Source organism: Prionailurus viverrinus, chromosome B3 (assembly GCF_022837055.1).
Source record: "Prionailurus viverrinus isolate Anna chromosome B3, UM_Priviv_1.0, whole genome shotgun sequence".
Classification (NCBI taxonomy): Eukaryota; Metazoa; Chordata; class Mammalia; order Carnivora; family Felidae; genus Prionailurus; species Prionailurus viverrinus.
The window spans coordinates 108,473,821-108,491,778 of record NC_062566.1 but is presented as its reverse complement, the minus strand read 5'-3'; the positions used below and the strand labels follow the sequence as shown (position 1 = coordinate 108,491,778).

The following is a 17,958-nucleotide window of genomic DNA, read 5'->3' as shown; positions in this document are numbered from 1 at the left end:
TCACTACAGTTTGAGGAGATTTCTCAGAAAGGAGCTCTACAATTACCCTGATTGTTGCAACAGTTGCTCAGAGTACACCTCCAGATCTTTTGGTATGGAGGTGAGCAGAGTTTATTATTGTGGACCTCCCGGACTGTATATATTACATGCTTTAAAAGCTGCTGCTTGAGGGTCTGGCTTCTGCTTTGCCTGAAACTAGGTGCTAAATGCGATTCCTCCTCTCGGAACACTGACAGGTATTGAAAGATCCTCAACAATGAAGGCATATAAAAAATAAACCAGTATATTTAGACAATCACAAAGGTTCAAAAGATAACCAAGAACAAGTGCAAGGGTGAATGAAAAGGCTCATCATCTACACAAGGCCATACCTTCAAGACTGAGAGGAGGTAGCTGTTTTGCCTAATACAAAACAGAGAGGTAAGCAAAATGAACAGAAAAATATTTTCCAAACATGAGAACAATACAAAATCTCAAGAAAAGGCCTTAATGATATAGAGATAAATTATCTAATAAAGAAATCAAAATAATAGTCACAAAGATGCTCACTTAACTCTCAGGAGAAGAAGGGAAGGGCATAGTGAAAACTTTAATAAAGTTATATAATAAAAATATATGAAAGCAGCAAACAGAAGACACAGAACTGAAGAATATAGTAACTGAAGTGAAAAATACATAAGAGGAACTCAACAGCCAACTGAATGAAAGGAAGAAAGGATCAGTGAGCTGGAAGACAAAGCATTAGCACTCAACCAGGCAAAGGAGAACAAAAGAAAAAAGAATTTTATAAAATGAAGATAACTTAAGAGACTGATAGAACAACATTAAGCATAATAACATTTGTGAAAGAGAACAGAGAGAAAGAGAGAAAGGGGCAGAATACAGATTTGAAGAAATAGTTGCTGAAAACTTCTCTAATGTGGAGAAGGAAACAGACATCCATGTCCAGTAAGTCCAGAGAGTTAAAAAAAAAAGGACCCAAAGAGATCCACACCAAGAAATATTAAAATATAAAAGTTAAAGATAAAGAGAGAATCTTAAAAGCAGCAAGAGAAAAGCAGCTTAAATACAGGGGACACCCAATAAAGCTATCAGCAATTTTTGCAGGCAAAATTTTGCAGGCCAGAAGAAAGTGGCATGATGTATTCAAAGTCCTGACAGGAAAAATTCCAACTAAGAAACCTCCACCTTGCAAGATTATCATTCAGAATTGAAGGGGAGATAAAGAATTTTTCAGATAAGCAAAAGCTAAAGGAGTTCATCACCAATACACTGGCCTTAAAAGAAAGATTAAAGGGACTTTTAAAAAATTTTTCTTTTTCAACGTTTATTTATTTTTGGGACAGAGAGAGACAGAGCATGAATGGGGGAGGGGCAGAGAGAGAGAGGGAGATACAGAATCGGAAGCAGGCTCCAGGCTCTGAGCCATCAGCCCAGAGCCTGACGCGGGGCTCGAACTCACAGACCGCGAGATCGTGACCTGGCTGAAGTCAGACGCTTAACCGACTGTGCCACCCAGGCGCCCCTAAAGGGACTTTTTTTAAAAGGAAAAGAAATGGCACTAAATAATAACAAGAAACATATGAAAGTACAAATCTCACCAGAAAAGGTAACTATATAGCAAAGATGGTAGATACTTCACTAATTAAGTTACTATGAAGGCTAAAAAACAAATGTAGTAAAATTAAACTACAATAATTAGTTAAGAGATAAATAAAAAGAGCTAAAATGTAACCTCAAAACCATAAAACGCAGGGGGAAGTTGTAAAAATGTAGTTTTATAATGTGTTCAAATTTAAGTTGCTAAATAGACAGTTCTATTCATAGGATGTTATATGTGAACCTCTCAGTAACCACAAAGCAAAACTTTATAGTAAATACACAAAAGATACTATAAAATAAATCTAAACATAACACTAAAGAAAGACAACATACCAAAAGAAAGAAGAAACAGAGAGGAACCACAAAAACAGCCAGAAGACAATGAATAAACTGGCATTAAGTATACATCTATCAATAATTAAGTGTAAATGGACTAAATGCTCCCATCAAAAGACAAAGAGTGACTGAATGGACAAAAAATAGACTCATCTACACACTTCTTCTTACAAGACACTCCTTTCAGAAGTAAGGACACATACTGACTGAAAGTGAAGGGATGGAAAAAGATATTTTATGAAAATGCAAATGAAAATAATGTAGCTATATTTATTTCAGACAAAATAGATTTTATATAGACATTTAAAATTTTAATTTTAAATTTTAAAAAAATTTAAATTTTAAAAACCATTTAAATTTTAAAAGACAAAGAAGGGTATTACATACTGATAATGCAGCAAGTAGATATAACATTTATAAATACATAAGCACCCAGCACAGAAGCACCAAAATAACATAGCATTATTAGCAGACCTAAAGAGGGAAATCAACAGCAATGCAATAATAGTAGAGGACTTTTAACACCCTACTTATCTCTATAGACAAGTCACCCCGACAGAAAATCATAAGGAAGCATCAGCCTTAAACAACATATTAGATCAGATGGACTTAATGGTTATATATAGAACGCTCCATCTAAAAGTAGCAAATACACAATCTTCTCAAGTGCACATAAAACATTCTCCAGTATACTCCACATGTTAGGTCAGAAAACAAATCTCAATAAATTCAAGAAGACTGAAATCATACAAAGCATCTTTTCCTCCCAGAATGATATGAAACCAGAAATCAATTACAAGAAGGAAATTGGAGAAAAATCATAAATACATGGGGATTAAACAACATAGTACTAAACAACCAATGGATCATCAAAGAAATCAAAAGAGAAATTTAAAAAACCTAGAAAAATGAAAACATAAATATTAAATACCAAAATCTACTGCATGCAGCAAAACCCGTTGTAAGAGATACCTTAATATAGCAATACAATCCTACCTGAGAAAACAAGAAAAATCTCAAACAATCTAAATTTACACATAAACTAAATAAAGAAGAACAAACCAAGCCCAAAGGTAGTAGGAGTAAGGATATAATATATATCAGATTGAGATAAATGAAGACTAAAAAGACAATAGAAAAGATCAGTGAAATTAAGAGGTGTTTTTTTGAAAAGATAAACAAAACTGATAAAATTTTAGCTAGATTCACTCAGAAGAGAGTGGGCTCAAATAAATAGAATCAGAAATGAAGAAGAGAAGTTACAACTGATACCGCAGAACCAGACAGGATCCTAAGAGACTACTGCAAAAAATTACATGCCAACAAACTGGATAAAAATGATAAATGCCTAGATACATACAATCTTGTAAGACTGAATCAGCAAGAAAAAGAAAACATAAATAAAGTAATTACTAGAAAGGAGATTGAATCAGTAGTCAAAAACATCCCCCCAAATAAAAGTTTAAGACCATATAGCTTCACTAGTGAATTCTATCAAACATTCAAAAATGATTTAATATCTATCTTTCTCAAACACCTCCAAAAAACTGAACAGGAAGAAAAGCTTCCAAACTCATTTTATAAGGCTGGGAGTAATTACCCTGACACAAAAACCAGACAAGGACACTACCAAAAAAAAAAAAAAAAAAAATATATATATATATATATATATATATATATATATATATATCCCAATATCCTTGATAAACAGAAATGCAAAAATCTTCAACAAAGTATTAGCAAACTGAATTCAGAAATGCATTAAAAAGATCATACACCACAATCAAGAAGGCTTTATTCAAGGGATGCAAGAATAATTCAACATTCACAAATCAATCAACATTATCAGCACATTAACAAAACGAAAGATAAAAATCATAAGATCATCTCAATAGATGTAGAAAAAGCATTTAACAAAATACAATCTTCAGTTATGATGAAAACTCTTGAACAAAGTGGGTATAAAGGGAACATACCTCAACATAATAAAGGCCATATAGGTCACATTCATAGCTAATATCATACTCAACAATGAAAAGCTGAAAACATTTTATCTAAGATCAAGAGAAAGATGTCCACTCTCACCAGTTTTATTCAATATAGTATTAGAAGTCTTAGCCATAGCAATTAGGTAAGAAAAGAAATAAAAGGCACCCAAATTGAAAAGAAGCAGAACTATCACTATTTTCATGACATAGTACTATATAGATAGAAACCCTAAATACTGCACCAAAAAATTATTAGAAAAAATTTGGTAAAGCCGTAGTATATGAAATTATTATGTAAAAATCTGTTAAATTCCTAAACTCGAATAATGAATTATCACAAAGAGAAATCAAGAAAAGAATTCCCATACAGTTCCAGTCAAAAGAATAAAATACCTAGGAATAAATTTACCCGAAGAAGTGAAAGACCTTCAAACTGACAAACAGAATAAACTGATGAAAGAAACTGAACAAGTCACAAAGAAATGGAAAAATATCCCATGCTCGTTGACTGGAAGAACAAATATTGTTAAGATGTCTGTACTATCCAAAGCAATCCTCACATTTAGCGCAATCCCTATCAAAATACCAACAGCATTTTTCACAAAGCTACACCAAACAATCCTAAAATATGTATGGAACCACAAAAGACCCTGAATCGCCAAAGCAATCTTGAAAAAGAAAAGCAAAGCTGTAGTAATCAAGACATTACTAAATGGGAGACAGGAATCCATAAACATCCTAGAGGAGAAAACAGGCAGTAACCTCTGACATCAGCTGTAGCAACTTCTTACTAGACATGTCTCCTGAGGCAAGGGAAACAAAAGCAAAAATGAACTAGTAGCACTTCGTCAAGATGAAAAGCTTCTGCACAGCAAAGGAAACAATAAAACTAAAAGGCAACCTGCACAATGGGAGAAGATATTTGCAAATGATATATCTGATAAACGGATGGTATCTAAAATATATAAAGAAATTATAAAAGTCAACACCAAAGAAACAAATAATCCAGTTAAAAAATGGGCAGAAGACAGGGATAGATATTTTTCCAAAGACTACATACAGATGGCTAACAGACACATGAAAAGATACTCAACATCACTCATCTTCAGGGAAATACAAATCAAAACCATAATGAGATATTACCTCAACCCTGTCAGAAAGGCTAAAATTGAGTAAATTTTTGTATAAGGTGTGAGATTTAGGTTGAGGTGTTTTTTTGGAGGGTGGGGAGCAGTTATGGATTCCAATTGTTCCAGCATCATTTCTTGAAAAGGTTATTCATTGAACTGGTTTTGCAGATTTATTAAAAATCTGTTGAACATATTTGTGTTAGTCTACTTATGGGTTGTCTATTCTGTTTCATGTATTTTTTTTTCTGCCAACACTACACTGTCTTGATTACTGTAACTAACAGTAAACTTTACCATTGATAGAGCTAGTCCTTCCACTTTGTCCTTTTGCAAAATTATTTTAACTGTTCTAGGACCTAGGTTTCTGTATAATTTTAGAATAAACTTATATAATTGTATGTCTACAAAAAAACCTTGTTGGGTTTTTGATAGGAATTGCATAAACCTGTATATCAATATGGGGAAAATTACATCTTTAGTGTGTTCAGTCTCCCAACCCATGAACATGGCATGTCTGTCCATTTCGTTAAGTGTCCCTTTATTTTGTTAACGTTTTGTAGTTTTCAGCATACAGATTAACATATGTGTGTTGATTGGGGTTTTTGTGTGTGTGTGTGACTATTGATCTTACATTCCTCAAATTAAGTGAATTGACTTATAACAGTTGTAGGAATTTTTCTGTAGATACCTTTTTCTATGTAGACAATCATACAATTTGCTAAAAGAGAGTGTTGTTTCTTACTTTCCAATCTTTGTCCCTTTTAATACTTTTCTTGCCTTATTGTGCTGCTTAGAACTTCTAATACTCAGTTGAAAAAAGAACTTCTAATACTCAGTTGAAAAAAGTAGCGAGAGTTGACAACTTTGCTTTTTGTTCCAGGAGGAGAGCATTTGTTTTTTTTCACCATTAAGTATGTTGTTAAGTGGTAAGTTTTTTTGTAGATGCTATTTATCAAGTTCAGAAGTTCCCCTCTATTCTTAGTTTGCTGAAAGTTTTTATCAGGAATGGATTTTAGATTTTATCACTTTTTTTTTGCATCAATATATATAATCATATAATCTTTCTTTAGCTTGTTGATATGGTGGATTAGATTGCTTTTCCAGTGTTGAACAAGTTTTGCATACCTCAAATAAATCTCATTTGGTAGTGATCTATAATTTTTTTTATACAGTATCGGATTTGATTTGGTAATATTTGGTAGATTTTAAGTTCATGATAGATATTGGTCTGTAGTTCATTTTTTGCACTGTTTTCCTGATTTTGTTATCAGGAAAATACTAGCCTCATAAAATAAGGTGGGAAGTATTTCCTCCCCTTCTATTTTCTGGAAAAGACTAAAGTTGATGTCAATTCTTCTTTAATATTTGGTAAAGCTCTCCAGTGAAACATCTTGACCTGTATATTTCTTTTTTAGATTTTTCATTGTGAATTTAATTTCATTAATGGTTGTAAGACTACAAAGATTGTCTATTCATCTTTCTTCATGTTGGTAGTTTGCGGGTTTTGAGGAAGTGGTCTATTTCTGCTAAGATGCCCAATTTATAAGTATAAAGTTTTTCACAGTATTCTCTAATTATCCACTTAATTGATGGAAGATTTGTAGTGGTAGTCTTTGTTCAATCCTGGTATCAGTTTTATCTTTGTTAGTCTACTGTGTATCAACTTTATTGAGCTTTTAAAAGAACTCTTTATTCTGTTGATTTTTCTCCATTGTTTTACTGTTTTCCATTTCACTGTTAAGAATTCTTGAGCATTTCCTGTCTTCTTGCTTTGACAATATTTGGCTTATCTTTTTCTAGTTTTTTTTTTTTGAGAAAGAAACATGGATTATGGACTTTAGAAATTTCCTCTTCTGTAAAAATTAATGCATTCATGGTACATCTTTTTCTAACTTTTTATTTTCAACCTACCTATGTCATTGTTTTTCAAATGAATTTCTTGAGGATAACATATATTGGATTTCTAGAAATCCATATATCAATTTCTACCTTTTTCATTGGCATATTTAAATTATTTATATTTAAGGTAATTACATCTTAGTACCAAAATGTGCCATTTTATTATTTGTCTTCTTTCTCATACCATATTGGGGTACTTGAACAAACTTTAAGATTCTATCTTAATTTACAGTGTATTTGAGTACAGTGTTTTGTACATTGCTTTTTAGTAGTTGGTTTGAGTGGATGCTTTGTATATTATAATAAACAAATATAACTTATCTCAATCTACTGGTATTGACATTTATCATTTGAAATGAAATGCACAAAATTTACTTCCATTTAGTCTCCCTTTACCTTCCCACATTTAAATATGATTGTATTCATTTACTCTACATGCACTGTGCACATCATATAGTTTTAAAATTTTTGCTTTAATCTTCACATATGATTTAAGAAAACTATAAGATAGCTTGCTATTATTATCCATTCGGCTGTTCTTTCCTTTTTTAAAAATTGCAAGCCTTTTTCTGTCATTTCCTTTTCCTCTCTTTTTTAAGTTTTTTCATTTCCTTTTTTTCATTTCTTTTCTAATTCTCTTTAGAGATTTTATTTAGCCATTTTTACAGGGTACTTTATCTAGTGACAAATTCCTTAAGTTTTCTTTTGTCTGAGTGTGTCCTTATTTCCCTTTCATTTCTGAAGAATAACTTCACTGTATATGGAGTTTGTGATTGGTAGTTCTTTCTTTCAGCACTTGAAAAATGTTGTTCCACTTCCTTCTGGCACAACTGCTCCCTGCCTCCCTCCTCCAATCAGCCATTTATATTAGTGATTGTACTTTTCAGTTCCGTAATTAACATTTTGTTCCTTTTTGTCATTTCTATTTTCTTTATTTGTTTCAAGAAAATTAGTAATTGCTTGTTGAAGCATTTTTATGATAAGTGCTTTGAAATTTTTGTTAGATAATTCTAAGGTCTGATTCATCTTTGTGGTTGGTGTCTATTGACTATTTTTTTCCACTGAGGTTGTGATTTTTCCTGCTCTTGGTATGATGAGTGGTTTTTTTACTATACCCAGGGCATTCTGGATATTATGAGACTCTACATCTTATTTAATCTTTTTTTTTTTTTTTTTAAGCAGATGTCTCTTTGTTGTAGTGTGGTATGAGGGCTATATGAATATATATGTGCAGCTTCTTGCTGGGTCCCAATGACACCTCTCTGGCAAAATTGAGGCACTGCTTCATACTGCTTCATTAAAGACAGTAGGGTAGAAGTTTAGGTCCTCTCTTGGCCCTGCTGAAACCTTTCTGGCCAAAGTGGGGCATCACCTTCCTCCACATTATTGAAAGTAAGAGTTATATGTTCAGCTCCCTGCTGGGCCCTGCTGATACCAAAAGGGCAAGTAGAAGATTAACTTGTACTTAAAATGAAGTATCAATTATTTCCATCTCATTCAGTCTTATTGATGCAGACAGGGATGGAGTTACATTTCTCTTATAGGCCTCAGTGACACAGGAAAGGGAAGGTAAAGCAGAGTGGTGAGTAGTTCCATCTTGTGCTGTCTCTTTAGTCTTACTGCTGCTGGGTGGGGGTGCAGACTTGGCTCATCATTGGACTCCACTAACAATACCCTGCTGTAGGAAGCAGAACACAGCCTGTTTCCGCTGGGCTGATGGAAAATCAACTACCCACTTGGCCTCACCTACAATATACTGGCAGGTAAATCAGAGCACTATCTGTTCTGTCATGTGGAAGACTGAACGGCTCATCCCTGCCAACAAACACTACCAGGGGAGAAATTCAAAGCTTTGCCATCTGCTTTTAGGGGTAGCAGGGGGTGAGGTGGAAGATCAGCTTCCTGCTTGGCTCTGCTAAAACCATGGGGGAACTAAGTAGTTTCCCCACTAGTGTTTGGCTGGAGTAGGGTGAGTATTAACAAAGGCTTTTGTTCTGTTAGTTCACCCTTGTCCTGGGTCCTTTGGCTTGAGGAGACAGACCTTTGTAGTTTTTTTTGTTTTGTCTGTACCTGTGGGTATTTCCAGGTTAGAGGCTTCATCAGTGTTCTGTTCAGTTTAAATAGGAGGCAAAAAGGAAACCCAGCTAACTCACTGTTGTGTCATTCCTCAAGTCCTGAAGTCCTTATAAAGTCTGATTTCTTCTTCCTACCCTTGAGAGTCTTTCTATGCTTGTTTATTTTGTAATGTCCAGGGGTTTTTAGTTATAAAAGAAAACATCTGGGAAGAATAGGGCTACTATATCTTGGCTAGAACCAGAAGTCTCGTCAGTAGGAATACCTTTGAAATTTGATAAACTTATCGTAATATTATCTGGAGTAATTAATACATGAACCAACAGAATAACAAACACCCCTCCCATCCACAAACATTTCCTATTATGTTTTAAAAGCACTATAACCACAACAGTGTGGTGCTATCAGTGGAACTGGTAAATAGATGGATGAAACAAAAGTTCAGGAAAAGACAGACTTGTGTATGTATATGTGTGTACCCAGGCATATGAAAATTTAGTATATGATAAATGAGGCAACTCAAACAAGTAGTGGACAAGATGGCTTTTGCAATAAATTGGGCTGGGAAAATAAAAATATATTTGAAAATACTTTGTAAGTTTAGTCATCCCATATATAAAAATTTATACCGATATAAATTACAGATAAAGAATATTTAAATATTTCTATTTAAATATTTTATTTAAAATATTTCTATTTAAAATAAATACACCCAAGGTGGTAGTATATTTAAATATTTCTGTTTAAATATTTCTATTTAAAGATTTCTATTTAAAATAAATACACCCAAGGTGGTAGTATAACTGGTATAATTATCTTGGAAAACAGTTTGACTTCATATAGAAAAGCTGAAAATACACATTACTTAAAACCCAGAAATTCCATTCCTTAGTATATACCTCAGACAAACTTTACACAGGATGCTTTTATAAGAATTTTATAACATCATATCTCATAACAGCTCCAAATGGAAGCAAGCTGAATGCCCACTGCGAAGGGGAAGTCTCAATAATTTGTGGTACATGGAGTATTTTACAGCAAAAAAACAAAAAAAGAACAAAAACAAAACCCTCCAAAATCTTAGCCAAATAAAACACCATGAATAAATCTCATAGTGTTGAACCAAATAAGTAAGGCACAAAATAATTCGTTTAAAATTCAAAGAGAAATACAAATATATTATAATATTTAGGGATGTATATAAAAGCAAAACTAAATAAAAGCAAGGAATGGAAAACAATAAAAACTCAGGGTATTGAGTGGAACACATGGGCATAACTGGGCCAGGAATGTATTTGCACTTTATCCCTTAAGCCTTTGGCCAAGCATCCATTGACTATGAGATGATATATTGTAATTAATAAATACATGCTTAATTCAAACTATGCATGAACTAAATAATAATTTCTGGTGCTAGAAAAATTGTGAAAGATTACCATACCTTATAAAATTGAATTGTTTCATTAATCAATTATATTTTAATGTTTATTTATTTTTGACACCGAGAGAGAAAGACAGAACATGAGTGGGAGGAGGGGCAGACAGAGAGGGAGACACAGAATCTGAAGCAGACCCCAGGCTCTGAGCTGTCAGCACAGAGCTCAAAGTGGGGCTCGAACTCATGGACCAGGAGATCATGACCTGAGCAGAAATCGGACACTCAACCAATTGAGCCACCCAGGTGCCCCTCATTAATCAATTATAATTTAATAATAAACATACACATATATATTTACTTACACATGTTATATTGTGGATATATTTCAAATTTAAATGCAATTGTACTATTTAGATATTTAAAATTACTCTGTTATTTGCCAACTAAAATGAACATTACAACTAGATATTTCACATTTCCTGCAATTCAAACAAAAAAGATTATATCTGATTTCAGTTGAAAATGCTAATGCTGCCATCAAATAAAAGTTGATGAAATATTTTATAAAAGGTTTTCTTCTGACACTTTAAAAAGCAAGAAGCAATTTCATATTTTTTTATGCCTCAAGCCTCAAACTCTCTGAAGCTGTTTTAGATATAATGCCATCAATTAATTTAAAAAATCATATATTAATGTCATCCATGAATCATGTTTTTTTGAAGGAATTTCTTGAGGGATAACTCTTATAACTCTAAAATTTCAAAAATACAATGAAAAATTACTTCTTTAGAGGAAAATATTAAAAAAATTGGCAATGTTTTTGCTAATTAATTAAGCTAATAAAAAATACATGAATCCTCTAGCTCTTAAATGGGTCAAGAGTTTTGGTTCACTGTTATTACCTCATATATCCTTTTAGGTGATTCCATTTACTAGCATGGCCTCAAGCAATTCTTGGATAAGGATAAATCCCATTATCAACAGAAAGATAAAATTATCTTCCTTCTGAATTTCAGGCTGATTTATCCAATGATTTAATGAGTATTTGGTTATCTGAGAGAGATTTCAAATTATTAAGTCCAAAATTATTCCTCTTTTCTCTCAAATTTATTCCTTATATCTCCTCTTTCAGTAACATAAGCTGGATTAGACCTAAGGTTTCTCCAAACCAAACTATTTTATGAATTTATATCAAGTTCGAATGAGTCATTTGACATTTTTATGCTAGAATGTAATTATTGAATTAGCTCCTGATATTGGCTACACAGAACACCTGACATGTTATAACTAATAGTATATTATTTAATAGAGACCAATTACATTAACGGATTTAAAAATAATGCAAGCAAATTAAAAAATAATTTACTAAGATTTGAGTTTATTGAACTCAATTTTGGAAAGTTTGATTAAATCAAGCTTAATGATTTGTTGAGATCTTTACATGTCATTGTTAAGAATTTAACTCAGTACTGTTACCCTTGATTATTGCTACTCAGTTGTTAAATTTTATTTATGTAACAGATAGTAAGTTCAATTCTCATTGGATTGTAAATTGCTCTTACAGAGCATGTTATGCCACATGTTATGCTAGAAGACTAATAATCCATAGGACTTAGTAAAATGTTAAAAACAGAAGAATGCAATAATGATGTGATTTTCAAAGAATAAGGTCAATTTTTCATTTAATGTACTACAAATTTTAAGTCGCAGTTTGCATACTATGTTTTCAATGGAACCAGGAAATATTTTCTAGAAGACTGGTACTATTTATAGTTAGTGAAAGCTTACAGGGAAAATAAATTAAAACAAAATAGAAAGATAATCTGTTATGCATTCTAATGCTTTAATACAGTGTTTCTTAAGTAGATTTTTAACGTAGTTTATAGGAAAGGGTTCTTTTTTGATTTTCCAAATATTTTTCATAGAAATGCATTGATAATGGTAATTGAAATCTATCTGATATATATATATATATATATATATATATATATATATATATATACACTAATTAAAATAGAACAACTGTGAAATAAATGATATCCTAACACACCCAAAGATTCAATAGTACAAAGAAAAAGCAATCCTTCCCCCCACTTCCCTGACCTGTCAAGATATTAAGTCTTTGTAAAGGTGAAAAATGTCATACTATACCTTGATTTCTTCTATTTCATCTGGTACTATCTTGTATGCTGATATAGTCCCACCCAACCTGAAATTAGGAAAAGAAAATATTCTCAAAACCAGCAATAGTGTAAAAAATATATGGACTATTCTTCCATTAGCATCAAAATGCCACCAGTAATTGCCCATTGCCCACCCCAGTAACCATGACGTAAAAACAACTTTTTATGCTTAGGTTTTCCACATATTACTTAAAAAGTGGTAGATAATGAATGACTACCAAAAGAGGAAATATTAAGTTATATTTTTAACTATAAGTAAACTTCTCTCATTGATACTTTTAATGATGCTACCACTTTTACTGATGGATTCTGTCACAACTAAGATCTATGAAGCACTAATAGCAGACATAGTAGTTTCCTTATTGGTTTGTTTTTAATTAACAGAATTTACTTTTTAGAGTACTTCTGAATTTACAAAAAACATTGAGTAGAAAGTAAAGAGATTTGTTTCCCAGATTTCCCATCACAGTTTTCCTTGTTATTAATATCTTAGTGTTGTACATGAGTCACAATTAATGAACCAATAATGATTTTGCTTCTTTTTAAAAATAATGTATGGAGTGCCTGGGTGACTCAGTTGGTAAAGCATCTGACTTCGGCTCAGGACATGATCTCATGGCTCATGGGTAGGAGCCCAGCATCTTGGATCTTTGGTGTTAGCATGGAGCCCTGTGTCTCCCTCTCTCTCTGCCCCTCTCCCACTAGCGCTTTTACTTTCTCAAAAATAAACATTAAAAAAAATAATTTAAACAAGAGTCAGAGAGGTGTGTCCAGCATTGTCCAAAGGAAAGAGATGAGTGTTTTGAGGATTACAATTTAATTCCTAAAATACAATCTTTGTCTTGAGGGAGTGAGGTTATTACATGCCATGTTCACCTGTTTGAAAGTTTTTTTTTTTTTTTTTTTTGGAAAGTAGCTAAGATTTATGTAACGCTTATCATTTGCCAGGCATGTGATGTATCATCTAATTCTTATAACTGTTATCATTGTAAAAACGGGGAAATTGAGACACAGAGTGATCCAGTAATTTTCACAATTGAAGGAGGCAACTGAGATGCACATTAATTGTAAAATATATAACAGATTTCAAATACTTGATACAAAAAAGACTAATTTAAAACAACTGAGTACATTTTAAAAGAATATGATGGATATATTGAGTTAAATTATGTTATTAAAGTTAACACCATCTACTTCTTTTCAGTTTTTAAAAAGTCACTACTAAAATTTTTAAATTAAAGATAGCTTGCATTTCTTGGCGATTATCATATATCCATCAAATAGGAACTCTAAGTTCTTAAACTCCAAGATTATTTACCTATCATTACTCAGATTCAGTGCTTAAAAAGGAACTTTCTGATTACTTATTTGACTTTATAAGTATCTCAATTTTAGAAAAGAGAGAATCACAAATAAGGAATTTACACACTTTAGATACTTTAGGATATCATCTCCTGTCTCAAAAGTAAATTAATAAATGACATTTTTGGGGCTGCTGGTGATTAAGTGTCTAACTCTTGAGTTTGGCTGAGCTCATGATCTCATGCTTCATGGGTTTAAGCCTCAAGTCAGGCTCTGTGCTGACAGCATGGAGCTTGTTTGGAATTCTCTCTTTCTCTTTCTCTCTGCCCCTCCTCCACTCATGCGTGCTTGCTTATACACTCTCTTTCTCTCTCAAAATAAATAAATAAACGTACAAAAATGACATTCTGGTTTCCATTAAAAAGTAACTTTATCTGGCCAAATGATTTTATTGAAAAGCCTACATTTAAACTCTTTAATATTACTATTTATACTTGCTAATGGAAATAGGGTTCATATCTTGATTTGAGAATTACTTCCTAGATTTAAAGTGCCACAACTGAATGATGAAAACACTCATGACATTTAACTTAATTCATATTATACAATATATATAAGTGATATACCAAAGAAGACCATAGTAAGTAACTAGCAAAAGAGGACATAGCTACTAAAATGAAAAATTATATAACCATTTTTAAAAATTTTTTTAGAGAGAATGTGAGTCAGGGACAGGGGCACAGGGGGAGAAGAGAGAGAGGAGAGAGGAGAGAAGAGAGAGAAGAGAGAAGAGAGAAGAGAAAGATGAGTGAGGAGCGAGGAGAGAGAGAGAGAGAGAGAGAGAGAGAGAGAGAGGAGACAGAAAATGAATCTCAAGCAGGCTCCATGCTCAGCATAGAGCCTGATGTGGGGCTCAATCCCAAAACCCTGGAATTATGACCTCAGCTGAAATCAAGAGTCAGACACTCAAGTGACTGAGCCACCCAGATGCCCCTATATAACCATCTGTAAGATGTTTGAAGTAGGCATTTAAAAAACGTTTTCACTGTCAATTATTTAAGTTTTTAAATTAAAAGTTGAGATTGTTGGGATATCAATGAAGAAATTAGAGCAAAAAAACTATTGAAAACTCAAGGACTTCAATTTAGAGTCTTGCAAATAATGGATTAATAATTTTATTCTTTGAGTTTATGTTATGTAATAGATACAACCAAGGGAATGAGGATGCAAAGAAATCACAGTCTTGTATGGAAGCAGATTGAGTAAACAAGTATCTGTAATATAAAGCAGTAAAGTGTCACAACAGAACTAGGCAGAAGTTGAAAGTTTGAAATTATTTCAAAAAAAGAGTTTTTAAAAAAATACCTATCATTGTAAAATAAACTGATAATAACACAAGCAACCTACAACAACTTTTAAATAAATGGCTATTACAGAAATACTTTTGATTTGTTAGTACAATTATGATTCAAAGATGCAGTGTTGATAACAGTTGACTTCTGGAAGAAAAATTAAAAAGTTGCTATGATAAACTTCAATAAAGAACTCATTTTCTCTTGATTAATGTTGACTAACAGTACTCAAATACTGCCTTTCCCGAAATCCCAACCTAGGGAAGGTAAACTTCCAGATTAGTATTCCTACATCAGCTCAAATCAATTATAATGGTCATTTTTTTTTAAGTTTATTTATATATTGAGACAGAGAGAGAGAACAAGCTGGGGAAGGACAGAGAGAAAGAAGAGAGAAATCCCAAGTAGACTCCACACTGTCAGCGCAGAGCCCAACATGAGGCTTGAACTCACAAACTGTGAGATCATGACCTGAGCTGAAAGCAAGAGTTGGACGCTTAACTGACTGAACCACCCAGGCACCCCTCAATCATAATGGTCTTAAATGTTTTAATTTAATTAATTTATTTTTTATTTGAGAGAGAGAGAGAGAGAGAGAGAGAGAGAGAGAGAGAGATTGAGTGAGTGAGTGAGTGGGGAAGAGGGGCAGAGGGAGAGAGAGAATCTTAAGCTCCATGCTCAGCAAAGAGCCTTATGAGGGGCTTGATCCCATGACCCTATGATCATGGACCGAGTTGAAATCAAGGGTTGGATATTCAACTGACTGAGCCACCCAGCCATCTCTGGTTTTAACTGTTAAAAAAAGGCAAGTAAAATATGATTTATTATGAACCTACTTGGATTAAAATGGATATGGGAGATACAAATAATATGCATATGAATAGTATGCTGACAAAACAGTAGGATAATTGTATTCTAAAACAAAGGAGACTTGGAGGGCCTCTATACTATACATAACATAGAGTAAAAAAAAAATTTAAGCTGATATAACATCAGAAAAAAAAATCTCATAAAAAGAAACAATCTAGAAGTAATGAAAAAAAAAACCTGAGTCATAACTGAGTTTAAACAAAGAAAGTTCAGGGGGTGCCTGGGTGGCTCAGTCGGTAAGCGTCCGACTTCAGCTCAGGTCATGATCTCACACTCCGTGAGTTTGAGCCCCATATCGGGCTTTGTGCTGACAGCTCAGAGCCTGAAGCCTGCTTCAGATTCTGTGTTTCCCTCTCTCTCTGCACCTCCCCTGCTAATGCTCTCTCTCTCTGTCTCAAAAATAAATAAAAACATTAAAAAATTTTAAAAATAAAAAAAAGAAAGTTCAAGAATAAACTTAATTAAAACTATCTTTTTTTCCTATTCTGCAACTAAAACCAAATTACGGTAACTTCACCATCAATTTTGTCCCATGAACTGATTCCTGAAGATACATTTCTATTTTTGTGGCATCAAGAAACATAGCCAGATTTAAAATACTTATAAATTTAGCATACTATCAATATTCCATTGTTACTGCACTCAAGGCAGAATCTTTCCAATTTTCATGTTCTTTCCATTACAATACACTTCTCATTGTTGAAGAAAGACTGCACACTAGTAGAGTTCTAATTTACTCTAGTCAATATATAAAAATGGTATTACATTGACAGTGACAGTGGTAATAATAGTACCAATACTACTAGTATTAGTATATTGAGCATTTACATGTATTTACATGTATTTTCTCATTTAACTCCTATAACCTATGATGATTATGAAAAAAATGAGACAAGCAATTTTTTTGAAATTCCCAGAACTAGTAATGGCAGGGCTTGGCTTAAGAACCGAGTTCTAAGATTCATAAGAAGATTGTAAAACTCATATGAAAATTCAAGAGACACACAATAGTCAATCACAAAAAGAAGAAAGTTCGAGGATTCCCACTTGCTGATTTCAAGTTACTAGAAGGCTACAGGAATCAATACAAAGTGGTACTGGTATAAGGACAGACGTATAGCAACAGAGTACAACTAAAAGTCCATAAATTAAAGTCACATTTATGGTCATCTGGTTTTTGTTTTCCTTTTTATTTTGCCATGGAAAATACATGTAATAAATTTGCATTTTAACATGTATGATTCAGTGATGTCAATTACATTCACAGTGATATGCAACTGTCATTACTATTTCCAAGCTTTCTATCACATAAGCAGAAAATCTATAACTATTAAGTAATTGATGTCCCATTTCCTCCAGATTTTTTCTTTATGAATTCGACTACTTTAAGAACCTCATATAAGTGGAATCATAAAATATCTGTCCTTTTGTGTGTGGCTAATTTCACTCCACATAGTGTTTTCAAGCTGCATCCACATTGTAGCATGTATCAAGTACCACTTTATTCCTTTTAATGACTGAATAATATCTCATGATGCATATATACTACATTTTATCTATTCATCTGTTAGTGAACACTTAAAATTGTTCCCATTTTTTTGTTATTATGAATAATGCTGCAACCAACATTGGAATATAAGTATCTGAGTCTCTCTTTTTAATTCTTTTAGGTATATACCTAGGAGGTGGAAATGCTCAGTCATATGGTAACTCTAAGTTTAGCACTCAAGCACTGCCAAACAGTTTTTCACAGTGGCTATACCATTTTACGTCACCACCAGCAATGTGTGAGGGTTCTAATTCATGCTTACCAACACTTGTTATTTTTATCTTTGTGTGTTTAAT

General features: G+C 32.8%; 1 protein-coding gene across 6 annotated transcripts in view; it reads right to left on the bottom strand.

Annotated features, from left to right (window-relative positions):
- GPHN (gephyrin) overlaps positions 1 to 17,958 on the bottom strand; it is a 623,769-nt gene that overhangs the window by 341,709 nt on the left and 264,102 nt on the right. For all 6 annotated transcript variants that reach the window (XM_047863515.1, XM_047863519.1, XM_047863517.1 and 3 more), the window contains exon 3: positions 12,558 to 12,615. In XM_047863515.1, the coding sequence (XP_047719471.1) occupies positions 12,558 to 12,615 (58 nt within the window). The remainder of the gene's footprint in view (positions 1 to 12,557; positions 12,616 to 17,958) is intronic.